Source organism: Glycine soja, chromosome 11 (genome assembly GCF_004193775.1).
Source record: "Glycine soja cultivar W05 chromosome 11, ASM419377v2, whole genome shotgun sequence".
In the NCBI taxonomy this organism is placed as follows: Eukaryota; Viridiplantae; Streptophyta; class Magnoliopsida; order Fabales; family Fabaceae; genus Glycine; species Glycine soja.
In genome coordinates this window covers 7616465-7634002 of record NC_041012.1, presented here as the reverse complement: position 1 = coordinate 7634002, position 17538 = coordinate 7616465, and the positions used below count along the sequence as shown (strand labels likewise).

The 17538-nt window shown below is 29.5% G+C and overlaps 3 protein-coding genes across 3 annotated transcripts; all 3 read right to left on the bottom strand.

The window, feature by feature from the left end:
• Nucleotides 1–3581: 3581 nt before the first annotated feature.
• LOC114373696 (ATP-dependent Clp protease proteolytic subunit 2, mitochondrial-like) lies at nt 3582–5207 on the bottom strand. Its single transcript, XM_028331214.1, has 2 exons — nt 4821–5207; nt 3582–4282 (listed from the first exon to the last, which is right to left on the bottom strand). The coding sequence occupies exons 1-2, from the start codon at nt 5116–5118 to the stop codon at nt 3864–3866; spliced, it is 717 nt and encodes a 238-aa protein (XP_028187015.1). The 5' UTR covers nt 5119–5207; the 3' UTR covers nt 3582–3863.
• Nucleotides 5208–9541: 4334 nt separating this feature from the next.
• LOC114375658 lies at nt 9542–11161 on the bottom strand. Its single transcript, XM_028333506.1, has 2 exons — nt 10676–11161; nt 9542–10049 (listed from the first exon to the last, which is right to left on the bottom strand). Exons 1-2 carry the CDS (start codon nt 11048–11050, stop codon nt 9714–9716), a joined length of 711 nt encoding a protein of 236 aa, XP_028189307.1. The 5' UTR covers nt 11051–11161; the 3' UTR covers nt 9542–9713.
• A 2155-nt stretch (nt 11162–13316) lies between these two features.
• Nucleotides 13317–16515, bottom strand: LOC114374092 (cytochrome P450 86B1-like). The gene is made up of 2 exons (XM_028331691.1): nt 15031–16515; nt 13317–14036 (listed from the first exon to the last, which is right to left on the bottom strand). The coding sequence occupies exons 1-2, from the start codon at nt 16309–16311 to the stop codon at nt 13629–13631; spliced, it is 1689 nt and encodes a 562-aa protein (XP_028187492.1). The 5' UTR covers nt 16312–16515; the 3' UTR covers nt 13317–13628.
• Between the last annotated feature and the right edge of the window lie 1023 nt (nt 16516–17538).

Sequence of the window (17538 nt, the reverse complement as noted above, 5' to 3'; positions counted from 1 at the left end):
GATTTTGAGCGTATCATTTCAAAATCCAACCAGACCGGCCTCACCTAGTTGCAAAAAAAATTTTAGGCTTAATAATATTTTTTATAATAGTAATATATTTCTTTTTTAATTTACTATCTAAAAGTTATTTTTTATTTTATTATCTGAAATTTTCAGATTTTTATTTTAATATCTATCATTAGATTTGATGTATTAAGTGATGATGAGACAAGTTTTTTTATAATGACAAAATTTAAATGAGTTGAATATCTGGAACTTATCAAAGGAGACTTACAAATAAAATTTTGAGACGAATCAAACTCACTTTGAAAATACAATACAATTAATTATCAATTAAATCAATCTTAATTGGCATGATAGGATAAGTTAAAAAAATCACATTATTAGTTAATAACATATACTAATGATAAATATTAAAAATAAAAATTTCAAAAATATCATATAATAAAATAAAATATATATTTTTTACATAATAACTAAAACTGTAAATAAGAAAAATATATTTGAGCTTTTTTATATTAAATTAAGTATATTTTTCGAGAAAAATAATTTTTGTGGCTAAGTTAGAATTATCACATGTTACAAAAACAATTTTACTTTAGTCCGTTAAAAACTTAAAATAACATACGACAAAGTTTTATTTTCTTTTGAATAACATAATAACATATTGAGTTTTGTATTCTTTTACTCATATTTTAGTATGATTTACATTTAAATTTTTTTAAACTCTAATCATTTGTGGTTCCAATATGTTATTAGTGTGACCCTTAAATAACATTTCGATTTAGAAATTTATGGATGGAAAAATTTGATTGAGAGAAAAAATCTTATTTGTCATTAATATCATAGTAATCCAAAGTATAATTATTTTGAATTTTTGGGTAAAGACATCAATTATTATTTACTGAATACTATTAACATCCACAACAAAAAAATCTTTTCCCGAATATTTATCACAGTTATATACAAATAAATTAACTGTATTATTTGCTAAAGACTCTGTAATTTTTTTTATGAAACATTTATTATGTCAAAAGCTATTCTTTTGATGCAGTTTCGATTAAGAAGAGAGTTACCAACACATTTTTAACATACATTTTATTGTTAATTAAATTTATTTAAAAGTACAAAAATAGAAGAAAAACTCATTAAATAAAAAATAAATCTTATAAAAAATTATATTTTCAATAAGTTTCATTTCATTCTCTTGAGCAAGAGAAAGTCTATTAAAAAAAAAGAATATGTTCATGTTTAAGTGTTATGGTGTTTCTCTTTCTACTAACAATTTTTTGGTAAATTGATACACCAAAGTTTAGATTAAAAATAAATAAATAATTTTTTTACAGGAAGGAAAAAAGAAATGATAGATTATAAAAACAAATTTTGTATTAAAATGTTTTTTGTGATCTGTTTTTATCTCTCTTATTCATTTACTAGAAAGCTCATCCTGATTCATTTACTAGAAAGCTCACCCTTTCATTAATGTGAAATCCTGACTAGTTAATATTCATTACGTGAAAAGGTAGTAAGAAAATAATTTGTATGCAAACGTACACTTATTTTAGGAAAATGTTTACTTATATGAGCAATTTTAAGGAAAAGCTTTTAGGAAAATTACATATGTATAACAATGGATTATTTCGGAATCCAATCCAAGTCTTGATAGTAGGAATAAAAAGCCAATTCAAAATAATTGCTCCTATTGATGAAAAAAACGTGGTTTGGAGTTAAATACTTCTAAATTGATTATTGTTAGGGTATGTAGACGTAGTTAAGGATGTAATAAAAATAAAGATTGTCAAATAAAAGCATAAATATCTAGCATCTTAACATAATGTTTGATGTGTATTCTTAAAATTTACATTAAAGGAATTGTATCATTACACCCATTCTGTTGGTAGTTATTAATTAAAATTGTTTAAAATGCTGAAACACGGTATGTGATTAAACTCTTTTGGTATAACTAAAATCCATTTGTCCACCTAAGCGTTATATATGTTGGATTTAATTGAATTGGGAATAAAAAAAATTATTTTACAAAAGATTATCTAAAAGACATTATTATAAATTAGAATTAAATGTATTTTTAATCCTTATAAAGATAAATTTGTAAAATAATTTTTTTAATCCTTAATAATTGAAAAAAAAAATTATTGTATTCCTCTAAAATTTAAAATACTAATTGTTTTTAATCATTACAAACTGAGCAAATTTTAATCTAGATCCTTGTCAAACATTTTTCTTTATTTTTTATCTCCAATTTCTAAAATCATTATTTTTAGTCTCTAACATTCATATTGATGATAAAAAAAAATCATTTTAAAATTTTAAAAAAAAGTTGAAGTCTCATATGTTAAAACAATACAATAGACACTAATAATTATTACTTAATAACTAAAAAATAAAAGGTTTTACTTGACATAGCCACTTGATCTTCAATAAAACACATTTATCACATGAAAATAGGGACAAAAACAATTATTTCAAATTTTTATAAGGATGAAAATCATAAAAAAAATATAATGACCAAATTCAAAACTCTGCTCATTTTACAAGGACTAAATATAAAAAAAAAAATTATTGTAAATGCAAAATAAAAAATTACATAAAAAAACAGAAAACTGCTTAATTTATTTTTAAAAAAAGGTTAAACAAACAGGCCCAAAGTACGAGAAGAATAACGTGGGGATGAAGAAACTAAAGAAGAGGAAGAGGCCTACAGGAGTAGTGGTGAAAGAAAAACTGAGAGGAAGAGATGGCAGACCTTGAAGATGAAGATGATGAGACTTGTTAAAAACTTGCATTAGAATTTAAATATTGAGTTTACTCTAAAAACTTAGAAGCTTAAACTTGTTTGATTCCTTTATTTTGTTATAGAGATATGTGTTTAGTTCTTAAATTCTAACTTTTCACTAATTATATGTATTTTTTCAACATATATAAGTGTAGTACAAATCTATGTTAAGGTTTCAAAATAGTGATCATCTTGCTATCAGCTATCTTGTTATAGTGTTTTAGGGATCAGGCACTCCACACCACTATTTGAAATTGACTACTATGTTTCAACACCCGATCATTTCTAATTCATTTACTCCACACACACACAAAAAAAAGAAGTTGCATCTTCCAACAGCAAAAGTTTATTAAATTCTCCACATATTCTGTTTGTGAATTATCTAATTAAATAATAAAAAATTACCAGTAGTAACTTACACAAATCACTACAAAAAACAAGCCCACCTTGCCAATTTATCGTGAATGCATTTTAATATTTAACATGACCAAAAAATTTAAGGATCTGCTTTTGCCTTTCAAAATATATGCAGGAAACACAAACAGAATCCACTTAAGAGCAATGCAATTAAGGTTGAACATATTTGATTATCAAACCTTTTCTATCAATCTCTTACACTGATTCCTGATCATAGGATTAATCAGTATGCCAAATTTTAATAGAAAGAAATGGTGGCATAACAGAAATATATCAGTTCATTAAGAACTAAGGCAACCTCACATAATGAAACTCAAGAGATATCAAAATTTTACACACACACAAATTAGCAATCAAATATAGAATTAGATACCCTCACCGAAACAATCATCTGATATTATTGTGGATAATTAGCAATTTCAAGATAAAGGTACTTAAAATTCCAAATCTGTATGTCAAAAAAATATGCCAATGAAACCGAATTGAGCACAAGACTGAAATTTAATGGTCAAATCTAACAACCAAAACTGACAAAATTATGTTCAGTTGATAAAATAATATCAGCTGCAACTTATACCTAAGGTGACAGAGACAGACAAAGCATTTAAATACAGCAAGGATTCCTCAAAGAAATCTTACCCTCCATCTGGTTCTAATTGGAACCTTTATCTTTTCCTTCGTTACCAACAGCGTCAGAAACCAAAGCCATAGGTCTCTGATCAATGACCTCATCAATGAGCCCAAACTCTTTGGCCTCCTTTGGAGTCATAAAGTTATCCCTGTCCATATTTGTCTGAATAACCTCAACCGACTGGCCCGTATGCTTGGCATACAACTCATTCAAAGAATCCCAAACCCGAACTATGTGCTTGGTGTGAATTGCAATATCCTTTGCCTGGCCACTATAACCGCCAGAAGGCTGGTGAATCATGATTGTTGCATTTGGAAGAGACCGCCTCTCCCCCTTGGCACCTGCAGCCAAAAGGAGAGAACCCATGGATGCGGCTTGACCCATACAGATTGTATTGACTGGAGACCGGATATACTGCATCGTATCATAAATAGCAAGCCCTACACATAACATTGACACCAATGCCAAGTCTCAGAACAGAACACGGCAATTATACATACTAGCAGAAAGACAGTCCGAGATGTCTACCTGTCCTCATTTTTTATTGTTTTGTAAGATTAAAGACAATGTGACTAATTTATACCAATTATAAACTATTAAATAAATGATACCTTTTACCATTGAGGAATTAACATCAACTATAGATTAGAAAAAACAAAGACATAGTTTTATTTGTGGGAATTTTTTTGCTTCCCACGTATAATGTTCCTTCAGAGTCAATCATGTTCAAGGTATGATCGGGCACTAAATTTGAGCACATCTCTAACCGTGAATTCAAACCTCGGTTCACCGCGTTGCGGAGGACTAGACCCTACTACTAGACCCAACCCAATTGGTAGGCAAGGATAAAAATCATAACTTTCACACATCACATAAGTGTTCCATTATGGTTTTTGACAATTAGGGGGGTTTTGCAAAAATGGGTTCCTCTAAAAAAGTGATTTTGCAATTAGATAAAGAGATGAAATGGGTAGGTACCTGCGGTGACGGCGCCACCGGGGGAATTGAGGTACATGTTGATGGGTTTGGAAGGATTTTCGGATTCGAGGAAGAGGAGCTGCGCAACGACGACGTGGGCAGTGTCGTCGGAGATGGGTCCGTTGATGCAGATAATGCGCTCCTTCAGAAGGCGCGAGAAGATGTCGTATGCCCTCTCACCTCGGGAAGAGTGCTCTATCACCATTGGGATCAGACTGTAGGAGCGAATGCACTGAGTCTGAGTCTTTCTTCCATGGAACAACAGATTCCCCGCAAACGCTTTCACGACCCCTCTCATGGCTCGCAAGTCGCAACACAACGCAGGATTGGGGATTTTCGTTTTCTTTTGTTTTGGTTTGATTAGGGCTTCTCTGATGGCTTTCCTTATGCTTCCATATTAAAAAATTCAAATTGATCCTTCATAAATTCATTCCCAAAAATTGAAAAATACTATCCACGTCATAAATTCATCCCTCATAAATGAAAATTTTAAATTTCTTTGGTTTTTGATTAAATTTATGAGATTATTTTATTATTATTATTATAATATTTAATGATTAATTTGATAATAAATTATATTTTTAGGATAAATTTTTTAATCTTAACTTTTCAATTTTTTTAATTAATATTCTAACTATTTAACTTTAATTTATTTAACGCATTAATTTTTTAGGATTAATTTGACATCAAATTCTAAAATTTAAAAATTTATTTGTTATTAAATTATTTATAAGATTAATTTGTCGCATTTTTTTTCATATTCAAAGATAATTTAAATTTTTTATTTTTGAGGAATCAATTTATTATTGTCTCAAATTTTTAAGGATGAATTTGATTATTTATTCTTTTATTTAACTACTATTTTAAATTTCTCACGTCAAATTTAGAGAATAAATATTTATTTTTATACTAAAAATTTATGATAAATATATATATATATATATATATATATATATATGTGGTATTATAATTAAAAATATGAGTATACAATTATATTAAAATTATAATTTATAATAAATAAATATTTTTAATATATAAATTATATTTAAAATTTAAAAATAAACAATTTGAATTGTTATATAAAATTATTTTTAATTATTCAGGATTTCAGTACAAAATTATTAGCATTTTAATTTAGAGACAAAAATAAAGAGGATAAGTTGAAAAGAAAAAAAATAAGTACGCAAACGAAGATGAAAATATGGTAGTTCAAGATAAACAAAAATTTTCCTAATTGGAAAAATTGGTAAGACAAAACTTATAATATTAATAACTTCTCATTAAGACTCTAAATATAGGAGTTAAGTTTAATAAAAGGAATTAATCTTTCACAAGTGATAATAGGATAAACTAAAATTTGAATTTTATTTAAAAGAGTGTTCGCATCTAATATTTATTTGTAGTTGGAATAATATTACCTCCAAAGAATGATGCATATGAAAAAAAAAAAATTAAGTCAGTGGGGATAGTAAAAAGTATTTCTTCATTTTTGTGTGTGTAAGTGTGACCATTATCTCTCTTAATTTGATTTTCTCTCATAGCTTCCTACAATTTTCCTCCACCTCTCCACGGCCAAAGAGAAACCCAAACATCATCCTTGCTCCTTAGACCACCACTCACCTCCATCATTCACAACCAACCTTCAATCCAGGGTAAGATTGTTCTATCAATCGCCTTCTTTTTCTCTAGGTAAAGCTATCCTCACCCCTCAAACTCTCCAGGGTAAGATTGTTTACAACGATATTATATGTTTGTTACCTTGCTAAAATTGTCGGTGAAGTATTATCAAATTACAATTTTAATTATGTTTTTTTTATGCTTAAATTTAATTGTGCTCTCTACAAATAGATTTTGAAGCTCAAATTTTGTTGAAACGTTAGTATATTTGTCTGTTACCGTAGTGTTGGATCGATGTCATGTAAAACCCACCGGTTATTATTATGATTGAAATTAACAATGTGGCAATTTCAACCAAATGAAATTAATATTATAATTAAAATCATTTATGTTGGTTGTAATAAAATTTATTTAGTCCGCATCAGCTTGAGTTTTTTATTAACAGAAACAAATCAAGTTGTTTATCACTATTCGAGAACATCTACATTGTAAGCTAGTTTGCATTTCTTTCATAACACTCCCAATTGTATGAGTTCTATGATTCATAATAAAATGATATAAGCCTTTTCCTTATATATATATATATATATATATAGTCCGGTTTAACGATTCAATAATTTTTTAAGTCAATTATAAGTATTATAGTGAAAAATAATTAAAGAAGGGTAAAGTATAATTTTTCCAAATTAAATTAATTCCATAATTAAAACAATAACTCACTACTCGAGTCGGACTTGAAAAAAAAAATCATTTTAAACTTAATTTAAACAAGTTATGAAGACTATAGTTAATTTAAACTAGATCTAGAGACAAAATTGTCTTTTTTTTCCCACATAAAAACCTTTATACAGGTTAAAAATTTCCTTAAGACACTCATAAAATAAATTCAAATATAAAATGACTTACAAATATATTTAAAAACTAATTATATCTCAGTCCCTTCGCACACTCCATAACTAAAAAAAATTGTCAAAAGATAACATCGTCAAAAGCTTGCAACCAAACATTTTAACCTTTTCTGTACCAAAAAAAAAAAACATTTAACCTTTTCCATGGTTCTTATCTGCATTCTCTCTTATCCGATTCCCTACTCAAACTCTAGCCTTATAAAATTGCTAGTAGAGAAACATCCTCAAAGCTTGAAACCAGACACTCAACCTTTTCCGTAGTTGTTATCCACATTTGATAAGGGGTCCAACACACCGAAACAAATGTACGTACTAACTTTGATCTTTATTGATACAACTGTCCGTTTTAATTCTCCAAAGTCCAAATTAATATTTTATTTAACTGTAGCCTACGCCACGTCTACTATTTACAGAAGCAAGGGGATACAAATCAAACAATAAAATACACTCCGTTACATCAATCATCATGCAATAATTATTTTCTTGACTTTTTAACAGAAGAGCAAATCCATAAGACAGAAATGCATGTTCTTATCTGATTGATAATAATGGATAGATATCCAGCACAACATTAACAACGTATATATATACTTGCTTAACGATAGCCTTTAATGATGCAACAATCCTATTTTTATTCTTGGTGTAAACTTCAACTACTCCACCTATGCACATCTTATAATATATTGACACTTTCATGTTTCTAGATTTTAAGGCAATCGATCATAACCCATCCCACGATTCATCGGAACAATGGAATCAGAAGCCAGCGGCTGACGTAACAAGAAACAATAAGAAAATTCTATCATTCTAAACTAAAGGCATAAAAATGTTTTTAATCTTTTAAATTTAGGATATGTATGTTTTTATTCCTCCAAATTTAAATTGATGTATTTAGTTTATGTAATTTATACTAAGTTTGTTTTAGTTCCTTTGTCCAAATTTGCTATATTTTATATATTTATTTTTTGTTCATTTTAAATTTTTACATTTTACTAATTTATATGAATCAATTAATGATACATTGTAACTCTATTCTATTTCTATTTTTATTAATTATTGAATGGAATTTTGGAGTGAGTAACTTAATTTGTACAATTGAAAAAAATATGAGAACTCGGCGCAATTAAAATTAGGAAAAGCGAAAGAAGGGGAAAAAAAGAAGAGACAAAGATTAATTTTATTGATGTCAAAGTGGCAGAGTAAAGCACAAGATGTGCCCATCCTCTAGTCCTCCAAGAAGGAAAATAAATACATAAAGCTTAATTGTACCTTTACAGCCTCCAGTGAGTTACGTGCAATTTTGTTTTCCAATTTTATTAATTAAGCAGGTTAAATATTTATATTTTTAAAATTAAGTAAATTTAGTTTTCTTATTTTCTTCCATTTAAAACCCTCATATTATTTTCTATCCAATTATTTAGAATTTATGATGGTTTCAAGATGTGAAATATTAAATTGTAGAAGTAAGAAAGTAAAAAAAAAAATTGAAGAATTTTATAAGATGTAAGATTGTGATTTGTATAGAAAAATGAGGTGTTTTTTTTTTTTGTTTACATTTTGGGTGATATGCTTTGAGTAAAGGACAACATAATTGGCTTAATTTGTAAAATAATTGAATGGAAAATAAAAGTAAAAAATATTTAGGTAAAAAAATGATGTAAAAAAAGCAATTTTGTGTAATTTTAAAATATTGTTTTACTAAAAATACCTTTAAAAAAATCAATTTTGTGTAATTTTAAATCAATCCGTAAATAAATAAGAAAATGTAGACGCAAGAGATTATCGCAATTGAATATTTTTAAAATTGGAGTGATGATGGAATAAGTAAAACTAACGGTTCAAAGTTTAATAGCGTAACCATAGTTGAATTGATAGTAATTTTTTTATATTATATGGTATTACAAGTAATAAAATAATATAAAATCACGAGAAATTAGAATTTAAAAGATTGTAAACTAATATAAATGACTAATTTATATCTTTTACAATATAAACATTAATAGACTAAATTGTAATTTTAGTTTAATGTAACTTTCAATTTACAATTTTGGTTTTTTTTTTTTTTTCTCTCTCTCTCACAATCTTAGTCTCCTAAACTTGCAATTTCAATTTAATCTGTAATTTCGTATACATTTATTTCTATTATTCTTATATTTTAATTAATTAAATTGTTATTTATAAGTTTGAAATTAAGACTACATTTTTTAAGGGAAATTAAGACTTACATTATCTTAAACAAAAAAATATTGATAGTTGACGAGATTTATTTTAGAAATACATGCAATATACATGCAATTGATTTTTGTCAAAATTGACAAAGGATGACTTTCTTCTTGTCCATCTTTTGTGGTGATTTAAAGTGAAATTGCTACATGATATCTTGGGATGTCTCTCTTCTTGTCCATGTCGTTTGGAGGATGAGATAGAGCCAAGCGGAAGTGCAAATGATGGAACAGAAACGACCCCACACTATCATTGATACCAAAGTTATCACAACCACAGACGCAGCAGCAGCAGCCACAGGGTTATAGTTATACCTTTCTGCGTTCTCAAGCTGTTTGTGCTTGCCGTGTTTCCATGTCGTTTGAGAATTCTGCTTTTTTGAAGTTGGAAGAGAAACCGCGTGTGGAACACCTTTTCTGGAAGATGATGATGACTTACTTTGTTGACGCCTGTCACCCTCTATGTTGTTTCCTCTGTTTTGCTGAAATCATGAAAGAAAAGGAGAATTTTCACTAAATTGAAACAGAATCTTCTATTACATTTTTATATTAAGATTTGTAAACATAATAACCAAAACTCTTGTAATTCAAGTTTGTTAAAATTTTAGTTTTTTTAAAGTATATGTTACATGTATTTTAAGAAAAAGTAATCATGTTTAAGTTATATAATATATTATGAACAATAAAAAAATTTCTTTAAATATTTAATGAAATTACATATTCAATAATTAAATCTGAGACATTAATTAACTTGAAATAACTCTACGCTATTTTTATTTTTTTAAGTATGGTGATAAATTAAATTTTGTTTGAATAATATTTACTAAAAGTACTTTTATTTGATGTTGTACGTGCAAAAATACAAATGAAAAATGTTAATGGAAAGCTGAACTTTTTTAAAACAACTTTAATATTGCTTTGAGTTGAAATTTTGTTAGCAAACTTAAGTGAGCAAAATACTTTAGAGACAACTAAACATGTACAGTAGCATAACAAACTAAACTTAATGAAACAAAAGTAAGTTAGAAATGTTCAAACGGTGATCAAAACATGTCTCTTAGTAATTTTTGTGTCCCAAGTGATTCTAATTTTGAACATATATACATACCCGTGACTTTGAAGGTGTTTGACTGGGTTTGGAGTTGCTTAAAGTCTTGTTGAGTAAGTCTGACTTTGACTTTGACTTCCACTTACACCATGATGAATGAACTTTGTTAGCTTTGAGTTTGAGTTTGAGCTTGTCTGTCTCATCAAATTCAGAGCCTTCAAGCGGCACCGTTTTGGCCATTGAGTTCTTCACTCGAAATCTAATCCTTTGCCATGGAAACCAGCTGCTGCTGGTTCCACTCTCTTGTTTTGTCTTATGTTTAGATCGTGTTGGAGTTTTACTGTGAAATGATCCGAAGCAACATAGAGAAAGGGAGGTTTTGGGTTTTGGATATTCTATTTCCATGCCTTTTATTTTGGTTTCGACCGTGGCCATGGAAAAGAGGAGAATGTGAAGAGTAAATGGAGAGTTTGAATGGTGGAAGTGGATTGGGTGAGTCCCTTACTATTCAAGGCAGCAACATAGAGTCTATGTTATATTTAGCTTGTAGGGAAGAGTTGGAGTTAGTCTTTGTGGTCCAATCCTTACACTTTTAGTTAACCTAATTAAGCTGATTTTGAATAATTTAAATTATTTTATTTTATTTTTTACCTTACAAAAATATATAATTATCATAATTAAGTAATTACGATAAATTTTAAAGAATCTAACTCAATTAATTAAGTATGATAAGTGAGTATTGTAAGTCTCTTAGTACTCTATTAATTCCTATGTATAAAAAATGAATTATATAATAAGTACAATTTTTATAATTTGAACATTTGAATTAATAATATAAGTATATATATATATATATATAGTTAAATATAGTGGTATATATTTAAATTTAAGTTAATTAATAACACAAAAATATTGGATAAAAAAATAACACTAAAATATATTTCAATTCAAATTCAAAAAATCTTACAAGATTTATACTGATTTTATAGTTTAATTAATGGTCTTGAATTTATTTTTTTTGAAGCAAGTGGTCTTGAACTTGTGTACTCAAAAACCTATAATAATTTTATACGGCTGGTTTGAGTATGATTGCCTTGAGCAGAGAATTCTTATGGTTTCTACTAAAAACAATAAAGATGACAATTTTACATGATTTATAATTAACAATTTAATGATTGAAAATTAAATTATTTTAAAATACATAATTAAATTAATTAAAATGATTCCAATAAGTGATGTTCATGCTTTCAACATTCAATTATTTGAATTATTATTTTAAATAATTGATTCGATGAATGAAATACATTATGATAGCTTATTCCTCTACTATATTATTTGTTTATTTTTCTTGTTTTTTTTTTAACTTTTTTCATTTTACCTGGACATATATATACATATATAATGCTAATGGTTTTTTTTTGCTTTAGAATTTATTTTAGAGATAATTAACATTTTGATCCCCATAAAACACATTTTTTTTAATTCTTATAAAATTGTTTTCTTCAAATTATTCTGTGAATATTAAAATTTGCAATTTTAGTCGTTGATGTTAGTTAACAATTTTTTTTATATGAATTATTTTAAAAAAATTAATTAATTTGATCGAACATTGTCTAAGACTAAAACAAAAAAAAAAAAAGAGGAGTAAAATCACTATTTTTACTATTTAAATCTTAAAAATATATAACATTGTCAACTCAATCTTTGAAATTAAAGAAATTTCAAACTTAGATGAGATGTATCTAATTGTTGGTTGCACGAGAATTAAACTTCAGAAAATGCTACTAAAACGTTTGGATCTTTCCCAACGGAAAAACAAACGCACAGGTTTACTGGGGAGTTCATAATTCAATGAAGTAGAAACTAAGGATTAAGAATAGACACAAAAGACAAATAAAACGTAAGAATTACGAATCCTTTTTGGATGTAATCCAAAAAACTCACTGACCTTATTTCACCACCAATGCAGCAAGTCTTTCCTAATTGGGCAGGGACAAAATTTAGGAAGTCTTGCAGTCTTTAGGTGTAAAATGACTTAAACATGGCAATAAGTAATAGTTGGGTTAGAAATGTCGATTCTTGCAACATTTACTAGATTTTTAAAGGTGTTGGCTTTCAAGAACTTGTTTATAAAATTTTAGAATTATAAAAACTTAGTTTAAATTGTTTTTCAAAAGAATCAAGGGATTTGACATAAAGATTAATGTACAGGAATTAAGATGACAATAGTATGATATTATTAGAGTTTGATCCTTCATGAAAATAATTTTTATTTCAGATTAAGATAAAAAAAAATGTTTTTAAGTTACTAAGACTTAACATTAAAAAATTTCGTAACATTATAAGAATTTATATAATACCGTTACCTACTTTATTTGGAAGATCATGACCGTTTAATTTTGTGGATTGCTTATTCTAAAGCTACATGTTAAGAAATTATAAACATGCGTGAAACTTAAGAAAGAATACCGTTAAAATACTTGTTTAAATAAATCGAAGTTACAAAGTCAGAATACTCTACCTTAGTTACAGACTGACATACTTAATATGGATAGATCCAGGTAATCAGACATGAGATAATATTGAATGGGTGTTTACAATTTTTCTTTTTTTTTTCTTCTTTTTTTAACATCAGATTTTCTTATGACTCTTGTCTACAAAAACGAATAATGTTACTCAAACTAGATAGAATTATAGGAAGTTGGGAACTAATTATTTATCCATTAAAGAGCGAATAATAATAAGCACAACCATTCTAGGAAAAATCCTGGCTATCTTCTAGTTCACACCTACGAGAAAAATTAATATTCATTCGCTAATCCAATTCCGGAATAACCAACCAACACATTCAACATGAACTCCATTATTTAGTATTTCCCGAGCAGCACTAAATCCAACCCTATTTCTTTATCGTTATGTACTTACAATCATCTTAAATAACGACCTTCATCATGTCCCAAATAAGAAACAAAAAAAAGAAAAAGATTACTAGGGCATGACCATCATTACTAGTTCATTTTAATCCATCTTCCAAGTGTTTTTGAATTTGTGCAGCATCCCTTTGGTAGAGATTAACTTTTAATCCATGCTTCATGTACATGGTTAAGGCAAGCTTTGGCTCCACAGGGTGGTTCTCCACCACCTTCACATGGTAGCGGTAGACGATGCTGGCCGCAGCATATTTCATCTGATAGTATGCAAAATCTTTGCCTAAGCACAAGCGTGGTCCACCATTGAAGGCAGTGAATTTGTATGCAGACTCACTCATGAACCTTCCATCTCTTAACCATCTTTCTGGCTTGAACTCCTTGCAGTCCTTCCCCCATATGCCTTCCATTCTTCCCATTGCATAGATTGCATAGATCACTTTCGTCCCTTTCTTCAGCACCGTTCCATCTGGGAATGTATCATCTTCAACTACCTGAAAATTCATAATTGAACGAACACTTGCATCACCACTAGCTAGTTCTAGTTGCATTCAATATGACTTTGAATTGTGTGATTTCTTGCATCACCCTCATCCCTACTTGCATTCAATATGACTTTGAATTGTGTGATTTCTTTAACTTATTAACCACGTGGGTGTTTGATTGACTTGCCAGATTCATGCTTTCCAATAAAATTTGATATATATGTTAGGGAAATGTTAAACGGTGCCTTTAAAATATTGGTTAAGAAAATAAAAAGAATTTTTTTATTAGAATACTCAAAATTATACTGTTCATAATTTTTTTTACGCTTTCTCATGATCTTCACTATAAATATTTATTCTTTTTAACTCATTAATTAATACTCTAAGGATACTGATTAACAAAACAAAATGATATATTTTAAGTCAAGTTTGAGTCATAAGATATTCAACTATTAGAAATATTTTATCATTGCTTTGCTGGTCACCTCACCTGTGCCTAAGTTTTATGAAAGGAGGGTGGGTGCGAAAAAGTTGTGTTTGTTTGGTAGACCTAATAATAGTACCTAGTAACTCTGTCATACATAGAATTCAGTTCGGAGAATTTGATAAAAACTCGTGTCAATTGATTGAATGTAAGAGAATCAACATATTATATGTAATTGTGGAAAACTAGGATACAATTGTCTATGTGTTTTGGTACTGTTTTCTAGTCAGAATTACAATTCACCTCTTAATATAGGCTGACTTTTAATGCAAATATGTATTACCGGGAATAAATTCTAATTTAACTAGAGAACAACATTAAAAATAAATTTTTTTACTGGACAATGAACATGCAGTGAAGAGAAAACAATTTTCTCAAAAGGGGAACCAAAAAAGTTATATCTTTAATCGATTCTGTGTGATATATCTACTACAGATCAATAGCAAAAATAGAATTATCAGTAAAGCATAAACCGATTGGAATGAGAAGGAATGATTATGACAGAAATTGAATAATTACCTCCTTGTGATCCACAGGCACAGAAGGGTATAACCTCAGGGCTTCTGATAAAGCAGCATGCAAATAATCCATCTTCTTGATCTCCTCTGGCCTAAATCTCAAAGAATTATCAAACTCTTCCCTTTCTATGTCCTTCCTTTGACTCACCACCTTGCATATCTCTGCTAATATATTCTCCTCCACTTGAGGATTCTGTTCAAGCAACCAGAAAAACCAACTCAAAGCAACAGAAGAAGTGTCTCTCCCTGCCAATATAAAGTTCACACATATATCCCTCAAAAACTTATCCGAATAGGCTTGTCCATTTTCATCCTTCAGCCTCATAAACACGGTTAACAAATCCAACCTCTGCTTCGAGTCCTCGCATTGCAAAGAGAGTTCCTTCTTTCTAGTCCGAATGACACTCTCAGCAAACTCATCAACCCCTTTTATGGACTTATTCAGCTTCCTTTCCATCCCCAAGTTGAGAAACTTCATGGCCTTCCACAAACACGTAGGGGTCACAAAGCGAAACACCGTGGCTTCAGTTGCATCCTCAAAGGCTTTAGCAAATGGTATCTCAGGCAAACCCAATTGCAAACAACCAGGATCGACACCAAATGCTATCATGCAAACATTGTCAAAAGTTAGCCTTAAGAGAATGTCTTGGAGGTCTATTGCAACAGATTTCTTAACTGATGCTTCTAACACAGGCAAGAGCCTATAGTGGACAAGCTCAAACAATGATTCTGTTGTTAATTGCCTGAACTTGGTTGAATGAAATTCAATGCTTGCTGTCTTCCTTTGCTTCTGCCACGTGTCGTCGTCTGCGTTGAATATGCCATCTCCTAGTAGTTCTCTAACTGTGTTCCTGAAGTACCCTCCTTTGGGGTAGAGAGGGAACTTGGTTTTGAGAAGGTGCTCGAGGTTGCGAGGATCAGAAGTGACAATGCAGTTGAGGTTGCTAAACCAAGGCCCTTTGAATCTGAATGTCCCGTTTTGTCTTTTGAGCACTTCTGTGATCCATTCATACAGGTTGGTTCTGAGTCCTGTCACCAAAGAAGGAACCATTCCAAGGACAGGCCAAACAGCTAGGCCATGATGCTTCTTTTGTCTAAGGGAATGAATGATTATGAAGACAAGAACTGCAAGGAAAATCTCCAAAATTTGGATGTCTTGCAGGAGGAAGGTGAGATTGAGGTTTCTTGGTTTGGTCATGGTGTTGGAATGAAAGGGAATGTGGGAATGCATGGGATTGGTTTGATTGAAGGGTAATATTGTGGAGGTGGTGGTGTTGGTCATGTGTGTTATATGAAGTGGTGCATGCCTTGTGTTTCTTGGCGTACGTGCTTAGTTTTGCATAATCAGTTTGATTTGGTGAGCTGAAATTTTTGCAATTGGGTAATGAATGATAAACTGCTATTGCACAAGTTTTATTTGAAGTGGGGGGTGTTCACTTTTGGGGATGTTTTGCTTGGTTGAAATTGTTATGGGAATAAGAATGTAGGAACGCTAAACAGAAGTTTGAGTGTCAAAATACCTTTTTGTGGTATATGACTAGGAGGATGAGAAGTGGATGTGGCGGATTACCTAAGTGAGAACTGTTTTGTACAGTTTTAGTGTCACACGTTACTTTCTGATTACGAGCTTTATTAATAACTACCTAGTTGTTTGCTTTTATTTGTATTGTATATTAATCTCGTTTTGTTGTGGGTCATTTGTGCCAAAACTTGTGGGTTGCATTTTCTGTGACACTCGGCATCTTCATCCTCTTCATGCTTTATGTGTCAACACTTGACAAATGCCCACATTTGTACACGCACTCAAGCAACTAAACGAGCAAGGAAATTGGTTTGGCATAAGTATAATTATTTATATTTTATTGTGAGTATAATTTGGAAAAATAAATAAATAGGATCATCCCTCTCAAGTCTCAACGGCCATAAGTAACATTGCAACATAGTTTTACTGTCATAACTATTAACGTGTTATTTAATTTACTTCTATATGTTGAGTATTGATTTTTATGCTCAAATTTATGTGAAGGAATTTGAGGTCTGTTTCTGAATTTGGTTGCAATGTTTAATCAGAGAAGTTTACTTGGTTGTATTTGTATCGTGGGTACAATGTTGCTTCATAATCAAGCAAATACGGTAAGAACTTCAATTATTCTCTTTGCGATTAAGATTTAAGTATGCAGTACATCATATATATATATATATATATATATATATAAGTATTGACACGTAAAGCAACGATTAAGGAAAAAAATACTAACATTTTTTCATTACCATTGCTCAAGGTGGTTGATGGTTAGTCAAAAAAATGTTTGACTCAAGTTTGAATTTGCAGTTGAGATTGAATTCTTGTTCTAGGAATGATAAAATTGGTGGAAAGAAAGAATGTAGATGAGGCGCAGAGGCTGTTGCTCAACTAACACACACCTAATACACACGCTGAACCCAACGAAAGGCTTGCCAAAAAGTAATTAGAATCACACAATAACACATACAACTATCAAATTGTTGG